The following is a 21,636-nucleotide window of genomic DNA, read 5'->3' as shown; positions in this document are numbered from 1 at the left end:
ATGATCATGACCTGAGCCAAACGCAGACGCTCAACCACTGTGCCACCCAGGCATACCTGCATTTATGATTATTAATTTATTCATTTGTTATATCAACTATTAACAATAGTTAATTAAAATTAACACATATTAACTATACTCCTCTCCACTGAGCACTCTAAAAGGCCATGGTGATGCAGAGATGAATAATAAATAGTCCCTGCACTCCAAGAATTCATAATTTATTAAGGAAATCAACCACACACACCAAAGGAAGTCACCTTTTCATTCTAAGATAAGTGCTATAATGGCTGTAGGGACAAAATGCTTTAAAGGCATAGATGAGGAAATGAGCAATTCTTCTTTGGTGTGGTTCTATGAAGAGGCAATTGCAAAGGTTTCACAGAAGAGGTAGCATGTTGGGAACTTCCAGAATTGCTATAAAAGACTGAGTAGTACCTTGTTGGAAAGACGGGTTTAGAGGAATTAAATTGTGCTTATCCAGCATACCAGCATACCATTTTTACTTAGATTATGGGTTTATTCTGGACAGCTGTGGGGAGTGAATGAAGATTACGGAAGGATAATAAGCCCCATCCACCTCTCTCTCATCCACATTTCCCCACATTACTTAACACATGGCTTTTATCAACTAATGATGAAGAGTTCAAAGTAGAGGTCTCCTTACATAAGCAAAGATGATAGGATCAGGTAATTTTAGGAAAGAGTAAACACATGGCATGGTCAGAATGCAGGATTGATAGTAACTAACTTGGGGATGAACAGATGGCGCAGGAGTAGGCTGTGGGGACTCCTGTATTGTCATTCAAAGAGAGCGGACTTTTCTCAGGCAATGAGTGCAAACCTGAAAGGCTGTAATGCTGAATGAGAGAATCCACTTTACATTTTTGAAATACAGATATCTGAGAAAATGAGATGGAGAAGAAAGACTATAGACTAGTGACCAATCAGCAAAATAATATGAGTCCAAGTGTGAAATATTGACTATTAGACTGAATGTTATGGGGGTGGAGGAATTAGAAATAATTTTTTTTTGCTTGAAACGCTACAACAGAACAATGCTTCTATTAATATTTCATGGCAAGAGGTCTCCCTAGTTGAGAAACAAGTGCTGAAGCTTTTAGCATTATGTTTAATGCTTGAGGGCTATTATTCTCAGATAATTGGAGTATTATTATCTGCTATATCCATGATGGATCATATCCAAAAGGTGATTTAGCTATGAAAAAGAATGAACTCATTAGGCTAGGACCTTATGTTATCACTATTGAAAACATGAAAACACTGGCACTTTTATATTATATGGAAAACAAATTAAATCTTATCATTTGGGGAAAGAAACCTCCCATTCAAAAAAGCATATGTATTTTAATAAAATGAGTACCAAGTTGAATAAAAGCACAGCTTTTGGATAAATTCTATGTCCCATGAAAAAGTAGGATTTCTACATTGAATATTGCTTCTTTTACTGAAGAATTTAAGATTGATTATAACCTTAAATAATATTTCTGCCCACATAATGATTGCATATTTAAATGGAAAGAAGAAAGAAGAGCTGGCTAGATCCAGCTCTCCTACAAACTACCCCACAAACTAATATCAAAAAGTCCCTTCTCTTTACATCATGAGGAAAATCTTTTCAAGTGTTCCTGATCCATTTCAAAAACTGGAAGGTTCTTTATACATTAAGGGTCTCATTTTCTTACCCTGTGACAGTATCTATTGAGCAGCTAATAATGTAGTAGACACTCGTCAAGGGACTTCATAGATGGTATCTTGCTTAAACTTTCGAAAGCAGTTAAAATGTGAAAATTCCTCTCACTCATTTGGCTTTAGATCTATAAAAACTTAGAAAAGAGGACACTTCCTCATTGGCCCAAGAGGGCTCCCCAGCCCCGGCTCGCAAGATTCTCTCCAACATCCCCACCACTCACCATTTTAGGGGGAATTTTCTCTGTGTAGGTGTGTGGTTACTGTTCCTAGTTAAGAAAATTCCTAAGAGACTCTAATCTAACAACAACAAAAAAGAATCAGACCATAAAAACCTGTGTTAAGGATGATTCAAAGGGAAAAAATGAGCTGCAGTGAAAGCCAATTTGAGCTGGAAAGACTTGCACTCTTAAGTAACCAGACATGTGTAGCCAGTTACGAAGCTGTCCGATCACATATGTTTTTAAACATCTGTCAGCACAATCAGAACTCCACATGCAAACTACAGCACTCAAGGGCGTTAGCGAGGGTTGTCTGTGATGAAGTTTCAGAAGCTGAAAGAAATGAATAGATTTCACAGGCTGAACACAGGTTGTTATTGCCTGACTTGAAGAAAGCCTGGGAAGCAGTTCCCAAGGCTGTGAGGCATTTACTTGAACATTAATATCTTAAGGACAAAACTGGAACCAGCAATAAAACCTATGGAGCCCTGAAGAAAGGGACATTTCAGGAAGTGTAAAGAAGCAGGAGAAACTAGAGAGCCATAGTTTAATTTATGGCCTCAGAGCTGGAAGCTGAGTCTAACTTCTCTCTTTTTATCCCTTTTCCTTTCCCTTTCTCTTGCCCTTTCCCTTTCCTTTCCTTCCTTTCTTCTTTTTTCTTGGTAATAATCATTCAGTGACATTTTCCCACCACTAAAAAGTTCCCATCTCCAAAGTATAAGTAGTGTTCCTTCCAAACCTGCAGCGTTTGTTCTTCCTCTGAAGACATCATCATATGCTTTCCACTGTGGCTTCACCTGGTAGGCATGGATAAACACCACGAACACCACTACCAGGCACATTGAAGGAACCAGGGCCGCGGTGAACAGAGCTGCATAGATGTTTGGGATGAAACACCTGGAAAAGAGAAGAGGCAACAAGGTAACTCAGACAGCTTCAATATAAACATTTCTAAATTTGGAATGTGTTACGTCATCACTTTATACTAACTCTTTGTATGGAAATGTGGGCAAAAGCAAATTTTTGGTTTGCCAGATTGAAGCTTTGAGTGGAGGCTCCCCGCTTACATCTAACCCACTGCTTCACGAAGTCAGTCAGTTCCATGGAACATGTGCATCCTGAGGTGCTCAGGAAACTTTAACAGAGGTTGTGATAGAATAAATCTGAGAATAGCATGTTTGCTTTTCTAGCTCCATCTGGTTGGCTCTCATTGAGCGCCACATAAAAGGTGTCATCATCGAAAAGCGAATTTGAAGATTCCTAGGGCTCTGTCGTTTCCACAATCTTGTTTTTTGAGTGAAAGACAGTTTTGTCATTTTTAAGTTATACATTTCCCCAAGAGCCATTAATTCTTTTGAAAATGACAACTTTCCATTTGGAAGTTCTACTGTACAACTGTATCTATGATTACTGGGGTTTATTTAGATCAGTGAGGTCCAAGGTAAACTCACATTATTTATTTTGGGAACACTGAAAATCCATGGAAAATGGTTTCAGAGATATAACTAGAATTTTTTACTCATCGGTCATAAAATCCTCTTGTTCTTTACATAAAGTCCTTCACAAAGAATGTCAAAATGGAGGACTATTAAATATATAAATATCTCAATATCTAAAACTGTGCTTTTGAGGTATAAAGAACACACCTCCCACAACTTATAATACTAAAATACTTTTAATTACAAGAAATCTTAACAGTAGGGAGTAACTCCTTTCAGATGTCTTTTTGTGACTTCCTCATTTTTAATATCTATAAACCTAGATTACAGTATAACTAAAAATAATGGATTCTGAAGGAAACTCAGTGAAAGAGTAAAACTATTTAGAAGGAAACCTCAAAATCCAAAATATAGGTAATCAGGACAAACAGCCATTCTTGCAACTGGGAAAAATAGTGCCTCAATTTTAAACTTAAAAAGAGATACATTATTAAAGACCTTACTTAGGTATTAGTTCTGATTAACATGATCTGGTAAATGTATTCCTCAAGTAAACAAGACACATTTCAAGAGATATTTCAATACACATTCTGCATCTGCAAAGAGATGTCAGAATGATGAATATCCTGGCTTTTAGAATTTAATTTGGACAGCACAAAGCCTGAATCATTCCCTGTACACTCATCTGTATGCCAGAAGACCTGTATCTTCCAGGTAAAAGGCATATGATTAAATAAAACAGGCAAATGCTAATGGCTCTGATCTTGAATATATTTCTGCACTAAAAATAGTAGTCATGTTGGCTACTCATTTTCTGTACACTGGCTTTAAACAATTATTTTCATCTGAATTATGGATTCACTGCCAGAGTCTGGCTGAAAGTTGCTTAGACCGACATGGATACTGACAAAGGAACTCACATAGGCCTCAATGCTTTATTTTTACCTTGAAAAATGTCATCACAATTCAACTTCTATCTGTAGAGTTACTGAATCTATTATGACTTGCTCATGGTGCCATAAACACTTCATACCAAGTACTGTGGCAGAGGTTTGACTCTTCAACATCTACATTGTTCTGTGGCTGACCAAGTTTGGTTCTCATGTCTCTGTTTGAAGTGCTTTCCTAAAAACTTTCCTTTACTTTAGAAGACAACCCTTGAAAGCAGAACCCCAACAAATGGCACACTGTCCTGGTTAAAAAAAAGTAAATGAGGCAAAGTGAACCCCTAGGAAGTTAGAAGGGACCAGGCAAGTCTGCAGTGGCTCTTGGGAAAAGAAGGTAATCCTCTAAGTTCCATACATGGCTCTTAAAAAATCTCTTTTGCAGTTCTCTCTGCTTGTACAATTACTTAGCTATGCTGGCCCATTCTTTCAGAGAAGGGGGCAGAAAAATTATCCAATTCTGAGGTGACCCGCTTTCTTCTGTTTCTTCAGAGCTGTACACTTGTACAGTCATGGCCTCTTATAAGTACTGGGCTGTTGAGAGTGCCCAAAGTTTGTCCTCTACATGGTCAACGTGGAGCCAGATCATCGATGGGAGGGCCTTGGCCCACAGCATGCCTGGTCCCGTTGGCAGCACCTCCTGCCTTCTTGGCTACCTCAGCACTGCTATACTGCATGGCCCTGCCCGTGCCCACTTCTGTGTAGCTGTCACTCCATGCCAGTCTTTCGCCAACAAAAAATGATTTGCCTTATGTAAGTACCACCTTTCTTAGGGACTAGGGATCCAGACAACTCTTCTAAAACACTATCAAATGAGACAGATGCAAATGAGACAGGGCTAAAAGGGTATCCCACCAGTGCAGACAGTAGTCAGGGCCCCCAACTCCCATGACTCTGTCTATGGAAAGTAGGTGGAGCAGGCTATGTCATTCCACAACACTTTCTTTTAAATTCTCCTCCTTGAACTTTTCCTTTAAAGTTAATAGGTACTGGGATGCCTGGGGGGCTCAGTGGTTGAGTGTCTGCCTTTGGCTCAGGGCTCCCGGCATGGGGCCTGCTTCTCCCTCTCCCTCTGCCTCTCTCTTTCTGTGTCTCTCATGAATGGATAAATGAAATCTTAAAAAAAAAAAAAAAAGCTAATAGGTATTACTCTAAGTTTCTGATCAATACAGTATGGAATTTCTACTGTGTAGAATAAAACTTCTGACATACGTTTAAAAGTGCCCAAGATAAATGAAGTACAGTCTAGCCTTAAAAAAAAAACAACAACAACAACAGTAACAACAACAACAGCACACAAGCCTCACCAACCAGAATTTCTTTTAGTCCCATCAAATAAGATATATAGTACATCCAGGTAGTCTGAAGATTAGGTCACATGAATGTGATGTGTGGAGTTAGGAAACTGTGAATATTACATTAGAAATAGTTTCTCAAGAAAGGCTGGGAACAAATTCTCGGAAAAAGTGAATGTAATGTAAGAACTGAGTAAGTAGACTGAATGCTATGCACACATGAGCTGTGGAAGCAGCTGATGAGCGCTCTGGCAGCTACTGCTTCAAGAACAGATCTGGCAATTGCCAGAGAAATGAGACAAAAGCTATGTGGCTTTGCTTTCTTAAAAAGGGTGAGGAAAGTGTGGTTCATATAATTACCAGCTCACCCAGCTTCAAAGTATTCTGGTGGCCCTTCTCTCTTCTGGCGTTGCACACTCTACGGGATTCTTGCAATCACATGACTAATTTTTGCTGTTCCCTTTCAAAGTTTCGTGAGTGAATTTCCTTTCTTATTATAACCCACAGACAATCTAATTTATTTCAACATCTTCTCAAAACTTCATAACTTCATCCTTTTCTCTATTTTCAGCCAGATGAAACAAGTAGATTCTGTTTCATTAACCTCGTTGTCCCCCTTCTGGTCTTCTCTTAGAGCATTCACAATGCTTTATGTCACTTTCTTTTTAAATTTTATTTTATTTATTCATGAGACACACACACACAGAGAGGCAGAGACACAGGCAGAAGGAGAAGCAGGCTCCATGCAGGGAGCCCGACGTGGGACTCGATCCTGGGTCTCCAGGATCATACCCTGGGCTGAAGGCAGCGGCGCTAAACCACTGAGCCACCCAGGCTGCCCACATCACTTTCTAATTTACTGAGATTACCTCCCTTAGGTAGCACTTTATACTTATTGAAGTGTTTTCACTTATATTACCCAACTTGATGTAAAAAAAATTATGTGGGTACCATGGGATATTTCAGTTTCTTTTTTCCCATATGAAATCAGCATAAGAAGGAACTCAGAAGCAAAGGGGTCCAGGAGAGACATAAGCTCCACTCACAACTGCTAAACATACTGGGGGAGACACAGGGAACTCCTTGTGTGTGAGACTGTGATTTGAGTCCAAATAAATTAATGTGCTTATTACATTTTTAAAGATTTTATTTATTGGAGAGATAGAGACAGAGAGACAGAGATAGCAATAGAGACAGTGAGAGCACATGACTGGGTTGGAGAGGAAGAAGCAGATTCCCCACTGAGTAGGGAGCCCGATGTGGGGCTCAATCCGGGACCCTGGGGCCATGACCTGAACCGAAGGCAGATACTTAACTGACTAAGCCACCTAGGTGTCCCTAAATTATATTTTAAAGAACAAGTTGACCCTGGCAAACTGGAGGACTTGAAGAAATCCAGGGTAACATCTGGGTTACATAGGTAATGAAAAAAGAACTGGGTGATGAAAAAATACAGGTGACCCTTGAGCAATGCAGGGGTTAGAGGCACTGACTGCCTGTTCCACTGAAAAATCCACATATAGGGGTGCCTAGCTGGCTCAGTCAGTGCTGCATGTGACTCTTTTTTTTTTTTTTATTTACGATAGTCACACACACACACACAGAGAGAGAGAGAGAGAGAGAGAGAGAGAGAGAGAGGCAGAGACATCGGCAGAGGGAGAAGCAGGCTCCATGCACCGGTAGCCCGACGTGGGATTCGATCCCGGGTCTCCAGGATCGCGCTCTGAGCCAAAGGCAGGCGCCAAACCGCTGCGCCACCCAGGGATCCCTGCATGTGACTCTTGATGCCAGAGTCATGAGTTCAAGCCCCACATTGGGCATAGAGCCTACTTAATTAAAAAAATAAAAATTAAAAAAAAAACATATAGTTTCTGGCTCCCTAAAAACTACCGATAGCCTACTGTTGACTGGAGCCTTACTGATAACATAAATGGTTGACTAACATATTATGTGCATTAAAATACATATGTATGTTATATGTATTCTCCATTGTACTGTTAGGATAAAGTGGGATGCCTGGGTGGCGTAGCAGTTGAGCATCTGCCTTTGGCTCAGGGTGTGACCCCGGAGTCCCGCGATTGAGTCCCACATCAGGCTTCCTGCATGGAGCCTGCTTCTCCTTCTGCCTGTGTCTCTGCCTTTCTCTCTGTGTCTCTCATGAATAAATGAATTTTAAAAAATCTTAAAAAAAAGAACAAAGTAAGGTACAGAAAAGAAAATATTAAAAAATCATAAGGAAAAGAATATACATTTACAGTATGAACTGTATTTATTTTTAAAAAGCCGCATATAAGGGGACCCTCACATTTCAAATCATGTTGTTCAAGGGTCAACTCTAAATGTTTTTTCTCAAGGCCTTCTTTGTAAGTACTTCTCCTCAATAAGACAATCATAACAGTAATGATTCGGAGGCCCACGTGCCAATCTCCCCAAGGTAAATCTCCTTAAAATTTCTTTACTGATGGCACCTACATCAGCAGCTACATTAGTTGTTTCAACCAACTTTTTCTTCCTGGAAATTCCTGGTGATATGTTACTTTATCTGGGGAAAAAGGAGATGGATGGCCTGTCAGTTTTATTCTAGAAATGTACTTAATGTATGACAAATAAAAAATTGTTCGTTTATTGTAAACTGGTTTCTACTTTGTGTGAAGAGTACAGGGGTGCCTGAGTGGCACAGTCGGTTAAGCATCTGACTCTTGGCTTCGGCTCAGGTTGTGATCTCAGGGTCGTTGAGAAGACCTGGTGTCAGGCTCTGAACTTGGCGTGGAGTCTGCTTGAGATTCTCTCTCTCCCTCTCCCTCTTTTTCTCCCCCTGCTCACGCTCCCTCTCTCAAATAAATGAATAAATCATTAAAAAAATGTACAATATATCTGTCTGTTGACCCTGGGTGAAGAATACAGATGTTATTACATAGATGCTTATCAGTTATAAACAAAATCTAGGCCAATACTTCTGATTTCAATATTCCCTTCTGTGCATGTACAATTTACTTTCTTTCCAAAGATGATATTATTTAACACATATTTTTTATTCACCTGTGAATTTATATTTGTGTGTATGTACAGATTTCCTGTCTCATCCAACATGGCCAGAGAGGTTTAGAGAAACACTTCAAACACATTAATTTTTCCTACTGAATACATTTATGATGACATCAGAGAGAAGAGAAAAATAACAGTTTGGATTTAACTAGCTGCAAGGTAGGAAAATATGTTTATTCTTCTCTCTGTCTTCCTTTTGTAGTGCATATAGCAGTTTTCATACCAAGCGAAATCATTCATTCATTCATTCATTCATCATTCATTCATCTACTCATTCACTTATTTATAAGCTCAGTGTGGAAGCCAATGCAGGGCTTGGACTCACAACCCTAAGATCAAGACCTGAGCTGAGATCAATAGTCTGATGCTTAACCAACTGAGCTATCCAGGTACCCCTTGACTGAATTTTTAAATTGCATGTTCCTTGAAGTTTCAACTTTAAACAAAAATACAGTATTAAGATTATGTTGCAGACAAGCCCTACAAAGTGAAATTGCATATAAGGGTAATTGTATGGACTTAGGAAGGGAAGGAACAAAGTATTTTCCTGGAGTGAGTTAGATGGATAATGAAAACTGTCTAAAATATTACTGCTACTATTCCTAATTCTACCACCCCACCACTACTCCTAATACTAGCAGTGATCACTTTTTATGTGTTAGGCATTTGTTATATGCATTATCACACATGAACATCTACACAATCCCACTAGCCTCACTGTATATATGGAAAAATGACGTCTGGATTACAGAAGGGCAAACTGCTAGCAGCATAAGCAGGCTCATTTATCTTCACTGCTACCCCTATAATTCTAAAATTATTTACACAATTCCAGTAGAGACATATTAGAGCTGGTGGTAAACATGCCAGTGTCCTCCTTGAGGACAGGAAGTATAATATTTTCTTTATATTTCTTTCTCCTTAAGAAATGCTTGTTGCATAATCAGACCCTTAAGAAATGTTTATTGACGTAACTGATTTTTAGTACTTTTTAAAAATCACTCCAAAAAAGGGTAGATACAGAAAATCCCGCATTTCATGTGCGCCTGGGTCAATAATAACCCAAGCAATGTTTGAATATCTATCACATACTATGTACAGTGCTAGCCATGGAAGGGCACAGAAAGATGCCTGGGCATTGTGCTTCCCATTCAGGAGAGGAGACAAGGAAGGGTTGGAGGAGCATTCAGATGCTTAAAACAAGAAGCGAGAGACTCTGTGATCCATGAAAGATGAAGAGGGTTTTTTTTTTTTAAGATTATTTATTTATTTATTCATTCATTCATTCATTCATTCATTCATTCATGAGAGACAGAGAGAAAGAGGTAGAGACATAGGCAGAGGGAGAAGCAGGCTCCTTGTGGGGGAGCCCAACAAGGGACTCAATCCCAGAACCCTAGGATCACGACCTGAGCTGAAGGCAGATGCTTAACCACTGAGCCTCCCAGGTATCCCGAGTTTTTAGCATTCTAATTTCAGGTTCTCTGAAGTCCAACTATACCTCATCATTGGCTTTTGAAATTCCATGAGAATGCCTGAGACTGTAACTCCACCCTCTTTAAGTAGCTTTAGTGGGTTTTTATATGCAACTATAATGGCCACAATTAAAACACAGTGAGTGAGTTGAGTGAGTGATAGAGAAAGATGGAGTGATAGAGAAGCAACACACTGTTGCTTAAAAACAATGTTGCTCTTGAAGATGGAGTAGATCATGGGTTTTAGAGCTCAGGCTAGGCCAGGTTAGTGTTGCTATCTAACTTGACAGACACATTGACAACTGCCTTTGAAGAAGCCAAAGACAAAAGAATAAGAATAAGTCACATTTTCCAGTACTTAGAATATATCTCTATGCTTCTATTAGTTGAAAAGACTGAACAAGGAAGAACATGGACATATCAGAGCAGTATTGTTTCATATACTTCAAAAAGAGCAGATATTTAAGTTTGTCAAATATTAAATTGTCTAGAATTTTCAAGCAGATATATACATTAAAAAACCCAGGCTTTTATTGTGTCTAATTAGCTCTTGCTGAATGAGATAGTTGCCCACATCCCTAGCTCATTAAAAAGGTAAAATATATTTACACATAAATTCCAAAGATGAATAGTAGGCTCAAAATATCATAAACAAAGATTAGAGATAGTTGATGAAAAACATTCTAAAAACCATGATTCCACAAATGACCTTGTCTTTTTCTCTTTTTCCAAGAAACTCAAGTCCGAGCAGTCTGTTCCCTGAACAACTTGGTGATTCTATTGAAATCAGCCTGTTGGACCGTGCTTGCCAACTTTGCTCCAGGTAAGTTCCAGTGAATCAAGCCCTTTCAGAATTTAATCAAAATAAGGTCAGGCTGACTTGTTATTTTTTTTGCATGTACTAATGCTCTATGTTCTCATAAAATAAAATTGTTTGGTACTAGAAAATGTCATTGTCCTAGTGCGCTCAAAGCTGTCCTGCCCTTACCTATTACTCACCAAACCTCTGAATGGGTGGCTAAAAAGTTTTTTTCTGACTAATTATATCCCCTTCTTGTATCTGAAGATAGTAAAATTATACGTTTTTCTATATTGACAAAAAATAGATCTCTATAAGCTGAAATACAAGATTAATGTCCAAAAAAAAAAATAGTTGTCTTTTTGTATCTCCCAACCTCTATTTTGCTTCATGACTGCACCTGTGGACAGAGAGCCTTAGAGTGTAACCTTCAGCAGGAAAGCAGCTTCAGGTGAGGCTGAGCCTTCATCACATCATAGGCAGGAGGCAGTACTTTCCATCCTAGATTAATATTGTAAATGAAGTTTTTATTTTTTTGTGCTTTAAGCCTGAGATTTCAATAAACTCAAAACATTTAGGAATAGTGTAGAAGAGACTGCAGGTGGTGTGTTGTGTTATCATGAATATTATTTCCTCTTCCTTAAGATTTTTTAATTTATTTATTCATGAGACACACACACACAGAGAGAGACAGAGAGAGAGAGAGAGAGAGAAAGAGAGAGAGAGAGAGAGAGAAGGCAGAGACAGGCAGAAGGGAGAAGCAGGCTCCATGCAGGGAGCCTGACATGGGACTCGGTCCCGGGTCTCCAGGATCAGGCCCTAGGCTGAAGGTGGTGCTAAACTGCTGAGCCACCCGGGCTGCCCTTATTTCCTTTTCCTGATGAAGGCTTGGTAGGCTTTAAGGTGTTCCTTCACCAAATACTCTTACAATACACTTGCATATGTTTCATGAGAGCCCATGAAAAATATGAAAAGGTAGAAATGTAGGTCTATGCTGACAAGAGTGTCCCTGTGGCCACTCTAGCGATGATACAGATATTTTAAGGATCAACAAACTCTGACAAGCCATGGCAATGGTTTCTCCAAAGGGCAAGAATCACTTGGTAGAAGGCTAATCCAACTTTTATTTTATTTTTAAAAGAGATTTAATTTATTATTTAGAGAAAGAGAGAGGGAGGGAGAATGTGTGCACGTGTGAGAACGTGAGGGGGTGTAGGGGGGGCAGAGGGAGAGAGAGAAGCAGACTCCTCAATGAATGTCAACCCTGAGATCATGACTGGAGCCAAAATCAAGAGTTGGATGCCTAATTGACTGAGCCACCCCAATAAACCAACTTTTGGTTGAACACATTTTACTGATCAGTAGCCACATTATACTGACCTGGAGATTAGGTCCACAGACTCTCCAAATTTATGTGAAGGTCACAAATGCTGCAAGAGACAATTTCTAGAGGACTCCCTGCATAAGTGAGTGCTCAATCATACCTCTACCTTGAATTACCCATAGTCCCACTAACATGTACAGCACACTGCAAAAACTGGTATTCCTAAATGCTGATGACAAATCATTAAGACAATGTTAAGTGAACTCATTCATAGTGTTTAAAATATACTGTATTCTTCCTGTGCTATTAGTAAAATTTTAATCTTAAAATCCTGAAAACAGGGCTAACTTAACTATTGAGAAAACAAGGGAAATGTGGCTAGATGAAGTGACTTGTCAAGCATTTAAGGTCATTATCTTAAGTTGTATATATTGTAGTTTTGTCTTAACTCCAACACTCAGCTCTCTTGGTGAGCCCACTTCAATTCTGATATCCTGATTTTTTACTGAACAAATATTTATGGATGTTGATCTTCAGAGTAATGGGTTAGCACATCAGAGATCATGCGCTGAGCTGAAGGCAGACGCTCAACTACTGAGCTACCCAGGTGTCCCTTGTTTAGTGTTTTTATGTGTCCTACAAGGTAACAGTTATAGATAAAAACATAAGAAGTATAAAAGGTCCTCCTTTCCTGAAGGACCTTGGAGCAGGAAAAACAAAATGAAACTAAAAGAGACTTCTATAAAATCCCATAAATGCACTGCCAACACATGAGGGATACCTAATAACTGTTTAGAAGGGTAAGAAATATGGGCCACATACCCAGGGAAAATGGGAGAGTTTAGGGATTAATTTCAGAAAAGGAAAGTAAAGATAGAAGCAAAGAATTTGCGGGCACCTGGGTGGCTCAGCATGTGATCCCAGGGTCCTGAGATCGAGTCCCGCATCGGGCTCTCTGCATGGAGCCTGCTTCTCCCTCTGCCTGTGTCTCTGCCTCTCTCTCTGTGTCTCTCATGAATAAATAAAATCTTTTTTTTAAAAAAAACAAAAAGAAGCAAAGAGTCTGGAGGCTGAAATTCCATCCACTCTATGGGAAATCCCCAGTTTTGATGGGGGGAAATGACACATCTCACTCTCCTTGAAGCTTTGATATCTGAAGGATTAGATTACAGCTGTAGAAGCAACATTGAAAAGCCCCAGGTTGGAAAGCCCTAAACTAGACACCAGATTGATATAAAGTGATCTCCTTTATGATGTGTGTAAAGAAGTTTCTCAAAAGATGGTAAATGATATTGCTATTGAGGGTCTAAGTGTGCATAAGATCAAAGTAGGTAGAGGCATCTCACTGGATTAGGGTAATATGGCCTACAAAAAAAAAGAGTCTACTGTTAAGAATGAAGGCTCTGGAATCAGACTATTTAAGCCAATCGAGGTACACCTTTTATTGACATGGTGACTTGGGCCAGTATTGAGATGATCCTTACCTCAGTTTCCTAACAAGTAAAATGGAAAGAATGAGCATCTCCCTCATAGGAGTGGAGTGAGAACTTAATGAGTTAATACATGTAAAGACCTTGGATCAAAGCCTGGCATGCTGTGGGTGCACAATAAAATATACTTCTCATTATTATCATCATTTATTACTAAGCCCCAAATCCTCATATGTATATACTTTCCTTTTCTGAAATTAATCCCTAAACTCTCTTAAATTAAACACACATACATGACTAAACCCTGCATTTGAAGAAGATTCCAAATAGTAGAGAGATAAGTATAACATTTATCACCTTTATTTGTCAGGGAAAGTGCTTAACACTCTGAGTTCAATGATAGGAAAGGTTTTTTTTAAAAAAATATTTTATTTATTTATTCATGAGACACACACAGAGAGAGGCAGAGACACAGGCAGAGGGAGAAGCAGGCTCCTGGTGGGTAGCCTGGTGCTGGACTCGATCCCAGAACCCCGGGATCCTGCCCTGAGCCAAAGGCAGATGCTCAACAACTGAGCCACCCAGGTATTTCGATAGGAAAGTTTAACTGGGGTAATCAGAGAAGACCTCATGGAAGAGCTGGGGTTTGATATCAGTTTTTCCCCTTTCCAATTCCTTACTAATCAGCACATGTTTAGTGATTCAGTTATGCAAATAAGAAGATCTGCCTGTGTCCACAATGGCTCTGCAAGAGGGGAAGGAGGAAAACTTTCCCTTTGCAGCTTTTCCCCATGACTCATGTGTGTTTCTGCAAGACCAGTTGTTGAAACTTGGTTCTAACTTGAAAAGTCAAGGTAATTAGGGGTCATTCAAAAGAGGCAAGTAATAGAGAAGGCAGTTCCACACAACATGATGGCACCACCACAGGCTGACGAGCAGGCCTGGCCCAGAAGGGTCAGCAGTAGCACACAGAGCTGTTGGTTCAGGGGCTTCCCTAGGGATTGAACTGCTGCTTTCCTACCTGCTGTATTCCTGATCCTCAAAGCCTTCAAGGAAAAGGCAAAGGATGCAAGATGAGAAAGCCAATTCACTGATGGTTTTTCTAGAAAAGGGAGAATGTCTAGGGTCTTGGGAGCCTGCATTCTGGATGGGGTGGCTTCTGGGGGATTCTCAGTGTTAAATGCTAGAAAGCAAGCACTGTGAATGTCCTCATCAACCTTCGAGGCTCACCAGATGGATAACTGTACTTCCGTCTTTCATTTTAGAAAATGCTCTTCACAAAATTCTAGGACTAAAAGGATAGTGAAGGCCAGCCATCTGCCCTCCAGCTTTATAGGTGAAGAAACCAAGTACAAGAATGTCTTTTTTTTTATTTTTATTTATTTATTTTTTTTTGTACAAGAACTTCTGAGGCTTGCTTAGCACCTGCCTGAACTCCTAAGGCATTCTTTATTATTATTATTTTTTACGATTTATTTATTTGAGAGAGAGCACGAGAGTGTGCACACTGTGGGAGGAGCAAGAGGGAGAGAATCTCAAGCAGATTCCCCAGTGAGCACTGATCGAGCCTGCACCCGATCTTTTTTTTAAATTTACTTTATTTATTTACTTACTTACTTATTTATTTACTTATTTATTTATTTAGAGTTCGATTTGCCAACATACAGCATAACACCCAGTGCTCATCCCGTCAAGTGCCCCACTCAGTATCTGTCACCGAGGCACCCCATCCCCTGCCCACCTCCCCTTCCACTACCCCTAGTTCGTTTCCCAGAGTTAGGAGTCTCTCATATTTTGTCTCCCTCTCTGATATTTCCCACTCATTTTCTCTCCTTTCCCCCTTTATTCCCTTTCACTATTTTTTATATTCTCTAAATGAATGAGACCATATAATGTTTGTCCTTCTCCGGTTGACTTATTTCACTCAGCATAATACCCTCCAGTTCCATCCACATCCAAGCAAATGGTGGGTATTTGTCATTTCTAATGGCTGAGTAATATTCCATTGTATACATAGACCACAGCTTCTTTATCCATTCATCTTTCGATGGGCACCGAGTCTCCTTCCACAGTTTGGCTATTGTGGACGTTGCTGCTATCAACATCAGGGTGCAGGTGTCCCGGTGTCTCACTGCATCTGTATCTTTGGGGTAAATCCCCAGTAGATCCCTAGGTGGCGCAGTGGTTTGGCGCCTGCCTTTGGCCCAGGGCATGATCCTGGAGACCCGGGATCGAATCCCACATCGAGCTCCCGGTGCATGGAGCCTGCTTCTCCCTCTGCCTGTGTCTCTGCCTCTCTCTCTCTCTCTCTCTCTCTGTGACTATCATAAAGAAATAAATAAATAAACAAACAAATAAATAAATAAATAAAAATAAATCCCCAGTAGGCCTGCACCCAATCTTAAGACCAATGAGTTCATGACCTGAGCTGAAACCAAGAGTCGGATGTTTAACCCACTGAGCCACCCAGGTGCCCCCTAAGTCAATGCTTTAAATGAGGCACAGGTAGGACTTGAGAAAAATAACCTAAAATGTTTGCAAGGGCCACATTCTGCTAAAAATCTAAAAATTCCTTTCTTAGGAAGTGTCTTCGGTGCTTTATTTTACTCTTCATATGAATTCCTAGGAGCTGGGGGACTACTGAACCAATTATAAAATAGAATGATAAACAGGCATATATCTGAATATAATACACAATAGGCATGAGCCAGGCAGCTTGGACAATAGTTACTGTTCCCATGAAAGTTGTTTGTTTTTTTTTCCTTCCACATTTTCCCCTTCCTTTAATGACACCACACATTAAAATTTTTGCATAATGTAGAAATTCATACAAAAGATGAAGTCCCACTTAGTTGGAGATGTAACAAAGATATGAGAAGGGCAGTGAATCCAAAGTCACATTCTGTCACTTATAAGCCCCTCTCCTACTGAGGTTCTTTCACCCCCTAAAGGAAAAAAACCCCAAAAATAAAAAAATAAAAAAAAACAAAAACAAAAACAAAAACTGGCTTCAGTTGAACCAGTATTTTATCATAAGGAATTTATTTTTGACAACAGGATGTTCCTGTTATTTTCAAGTCTTGCAATTTCAACAACAGGATTTCAAGGCAATGAAATGGGAACGGCAGAGTGATATTAATTTCTGAGCATAACCATGAATGTGTGAGAAAAATCCAAAGAGCCTAAAACCTGCCTTAAAAAATTTAAGATTATCTCCTTCACTAACTTTCTGAATTTCTTTTAATTAAAAAAAAAGTCATGATCTAACATGCATTAAAGATTTTTGGCTGAGGTTCTTAACTTTTTAACTTGTAGCAAAACTTCTTAATTGTAGAGCTAGGCCATAAAAACTTCCTTTTATGATGGTTGGTTGGTTCTTTCCCTTATTTCTCTTTTTTCTTTTCTAATAAAAACATCCATGTGCCATGAAATGGAAATAATTTTTTAAAAAGATTTTATCTATTTGAGGTAGAGAGAGAGTGTGTGTGCACTCCTGAGACAGCATAAAGGGGAGAGCTGAGAGGCAGAGGGAGAGGGAGTAGCAGACTCCCCGCTGAGAAGGAAGCCTGATGTGGGGCAGGGATGGGGTTAGAGGGACTTGATCCTAGGACCTAGGGTTTCTGAGCTGAAGGTAGATGCTTAACTGACCAAGCCACCCAGGCACCCCTGGAAATAATTTTAAATATGCTTAAAATTCAAGAGTGGGATATACATATCATCTGGGATGGTATCATGTGCTTTTAAATGATAAAATCCTATCAAATGTCAAGACTGTTCTTCGTAACTCATTTGGAAGCCTGTTACTCAGGTGTGTGAAAGGGAGTTCAGAGATATCACCTCCTCTAAATTACTCACTTGAAGATTCTGCTGCTTGCTATCACCAAAAACAGAGGCTAATCTAACTGGGTTTGATTATGGGTGAAAATACATCAAAACCTACTACTTACTGTCTGCAACATCCTAAGTTGGAAAAGGAAGAATGATAACTTCATAAAACAGAGTGAGAGAGCCAAGTGCTTATACGTGTGGACTCTGAATCAGGTCTGGCTTTGAACCTTGGCACTATTTTAATAGCTATGTGACCATGGGCAAGTGAAATTACTTCTCTGAGCCTCAGAATCTTTACTTGTAAAATATGAATAAAATCTATTTTTTAAATAAATGTGCTGTGAGAAATAAGATTAATTTGATTAAGGTGCTTAGCATAGTACTTAGCATGTGGTAAGAGCTCAATAAAGGGTACCCATTATAATTTACTTCAGCATGTGAAATGGTTTAATTCTTTGTTGAAACACTGTTATATTTATTCTTGTATAGAAATTATATGTGGCATTTAACTTTATAATCCTTTTGTATGATACCCTAATATTTGGTTAATGTCACTGATTTTTTGCAAAAGCAAGTTTATCCACAAAATCATCAACACCTCTAACATAGGGTCTGACACCATTTCTCAGAAGAGCAAGTACTTCCTTGAACACCCACAGCAATGACTTAAATGTGAAAGCCCTGGTCAATGGTCATTTGAAAGCAGGAAGGACATACGATCTTTAAAATACATCTGTTTAAATATCCATTTGGTTCTGCCAAGATAACCCACATATGTGCATACAAAATCCTAGATTTAAAATCACAGAAAGTTGAGGTGGGATTAAATCTTTATGTTGGGATAGAGATTACTTAACTACTCAGGGAATCTCTACAGCTGCTGTTTTGAGGTAAGAGCACACACTGTCTCAGTGGCCTCCCCTACTTTGACTAAGCTGTTATTTTCACAGCAATGTTACTATACTTGGAAGATATTTTCTTTGGCAGTTGAGGCAGCTTTGTTAAAGGTTCCTATCATGTAATTTCAATATCTGAATAACAGCAAAGAACATCCTCATGATGTTTTTTTTTCCCCCCCTACTTTCCCTCTCAGCAAAGAGGCACTGGACCTTCCTTATGCTTCTTTATTATTTCTATAAAATATTCAAGTTTAGCTTATGTTCCTAAAAGGGTTTTATTTTTTTAAAAAAATATTTATTTATTTGAGAGAGAGGGTGTAAGTGTGCAAAAACACATGCGAGCAGGCTCAATTTCACAAAGGCGAGACCATGACCTGAGTCAAAACCAAGAGTCAGACACTTAACTGACTGAACCACCTGGTGTTACCTCTAAAAGGGTTTTAAGTAGCTTATAAACATACTCTATACAAACAAAAATAAAAATGAGAGAAATGAGGCAAATAAAAAATAAACTAATATTAAATCAGAAATGGGGTACCAAAGTGCCATTTCCTATAAATGAGTCATACATGCATCCCAATATGCAGGTGTTTCAGAGGCGAATGTGCATGCACGCACACACATGCACACACCCACAGTAGTTCAAGAGAAGACAATGGTTTCCAATGTGGAGGAACCTGGTTACTATGTCTTACAATGGACAATGTTGTTGATCTTAAATTCACAGAAAATTCAGTATTGATTTTCACATGACTGCTATTCATTCATTCATTCATTCATTCATTCATTCAGCAACAAGTATGTGCAAACTATTTGCCAGGCTCTCTGCATACATGCCTTCTGACCTGGAGAAGATTAGAGGCTAGCATAGAGGAGAGGCTCATGCCAAATCTTAATGCAATATGTTAAGTGCGATAGCACAGTCGCCTGAAGCATGGCAGGAGCTCAAAGGAAGGAGTGAGTTATTGTGTACAGGGAAGTTGGATGGGGAAATCATATTTGCCAATAAAGAAATGAGATTTGAGAAGGATGTTTCTTACTTAAATGACCTGAGAAGAAAATCATTTGCACAGTCTTGGGAAAGCCATATTCTCTTTTTCAGACAATGGCAAAGAAAAGGCAATGCTCAAAGATTTCTCAGCTTTGCTTCCTGTTGGTTCAGGAATCATCTGGGCTCTTAAAAAGGGAAGCATGGCTTGAGATTTTCAGGAAGATAACATAATTATGATTAATCTTTGTTCCTCTGGGGCTATAAAACTTTCAAGGCTAAGGATTTGTGTACATGCCCTGATTTTTGGGGGGCAGGGACTTGAATTAATAAATGTAGAAAATTAAAACACAGGCTTGACTGGTCTAAAGATACACGGACTATGTTTTTTACCAATTTTAGAAAAAAGGCCTGAAGTGAGAGGGAGACACATCATTTCACAAACCCTCTAATATAGTTTGTGTAAAGGATAATTATGGAGGAAAGCTCAAGAGAGCTGCCATGTAAGAATTTCAAAAGTGCCTCAAATAATCCAGAAATCACAGCTGCATCAGAAAGGAAGCGGTTACTGAACCAAATGCTTTCTTCTCAGGACCCTTCGACCCAGTGAAGATGTCAAGGTATGACCTGGAAGATCAAAGCTGACTGGAGGGGCTTGGGAAGTAGAGTAGAGGTAGTATTCACTGGGTCTCAAAAAATTCCACTTTCCTTTAGTGGCCTGAAACTAAACAAAACAACTGAAGATGAGTATTCGTATTAGATAAAAGTAGAAAACTGATGAAGACTGGAGCGGCAATATTTCTGAAGGGAGAAGAGGGCTCTTGATATTGAAACTGCTTACATTTCTATCTTTTAAATGTAAATTTGTCCTTTACTGATAAATAAAAATTCTCCCTAAACTATAACTGGAATCTGACATAAACATCTTTAACTAGACACGAGTTATTTAAAACACTAAGTATAAAGCCAGACTCTCCTGAGAGCCCAGTAGCAGGATGATTGTCAGCATGCAGTTATCTTGCAAAGAAACATGGCAAAGTCGAGCTTTTCCTATATTTCAAAGCCATCAAGAAAACAGAGTACAAAACACTATAATCCATCCCATAAATGACACACTGTGCAATTTTGGAAAGTTAGATCCTCGGAGGCATCTTTTTGAGGAGAAAGTTTCAAGAAAATAGGCTATCGGGCTGTCACACATGCTAAAATCAGATGCCTTATTCTTTGTAACTCCCTTTCTTTAATCCTCATAAAAACTCACTGCATGTTAACATTTGCATTTGCTCGGAGTTTCAAGTGGAACACTGTCTCTGGTCTTTCTTGAGATTGATTGATTTTTAATTTTTTTTTTAAAGGAAAGCCAGAAACTTCATTTTATAGTTTAAATATAATTATTACCAAATAAACAGTACCAAGATACTGATATAATAAAGCCACTGGCAGTTCTCTGTCTATAGTTAGGCAAAATGTTTAGGACATTCTTCTATCTTTTATATGAAAGGTTTTATAAGCCACACATAAATCCAACTGCTGATGAAATCATGAAGTGAGCATCAATGTAAAAAAAATCACTCATTATGAAAACAAGGATGCTAAATATAATTTTCAAAAGTCAAATACATTTAAAACATGCGTTTAATCAGTACCTCCCAGGTTATGGGTTGAAGTTCATACACTGAAGAGTCAGGTTTGGCAATACTGGGTGCCATATGGGTCCTTTTAGGATTTTTGGGTTCCATGTCCCATACTAGGTGCTCTCTACATACTTTTACACACAATCTTTAGTTCAATTCTCATGACGACTCCATAAAACAAGCACTATTACCTCCATTATTTAATTTGTTGAATATTTACTAAGCACTTATTAGATGCATGATACTGTTCAAGGTTCCAGGGTTAGAGCAGTGACTAATCACCACAACAAAAGTCTTTGCCCTCCTGGAGCTTATACTCTAGTGGATACTGCTTCTTTTCCTTTCCTTTCCTTTTTTTTTTTAAGGTTTTATTTATTTATTTGGAAAGAGGGAGAGAGAGAGAATAAGCAGGTAAAGGGAGAGGATCCCCACAATTCTGAGATCATGACCTGAGCTGAAACAAGCACTATTACCTCCATTATTTCATTTGTTGAATATTTACTAAGCACTTATTAGATGCATGATACTGTTCAAGGTTCCAGAGTTAGAGCAGTGACTAATCACCACAACAAAAGTCTTTGTCCTTTCTTTTCTTTTTTTTTTAA

General features: G+C 38.9%; 1 protein-coding gene across 1 annotated transcript in view; it reads right to left on the bottom strand.

Moving 5' to 3' along the window:
- Positions 1-21,636, bottom strand: part of ADGRV1 (adhesion G protein-coupled receptor V1) — a 522,964-nt gene that overhangs the window by 90,156 nt on the left and 411,172 nt on the right. Inside the window, exon 86 of the mRNA XM_055312783.1 lies at positions 2,671-2,828. Coding sequence (XP_055168758.1) covers positions 2,671-2,828 — 158 coding nt within the window. The remainder of the gene's footprint in view (positions 1-2,670; positions 2,829-21,636) is intronic.

Source organism: Nyctereutes procyonoides, unplaced genomic scaffold (genome assembly GCF_905146905.1).
Source record: "Nyctereutes procyonoides isolate TBG_1078 unplaced genomic scaffold, NYPRO_anot_genome, whole genome shotgun sequence".
Taxonomy (NCBI): domain Eukaryota; kingdom Metazoa; phylum Chordata; class Mammalia; order Carnivora; family Canidae; genus Nyctereutes; species Nyctereutes procyonoides.
Note: the sequence above shows the minus strand (reverse complement) of the source record. Positions and strands in the feature narration are given on the sequence as shown.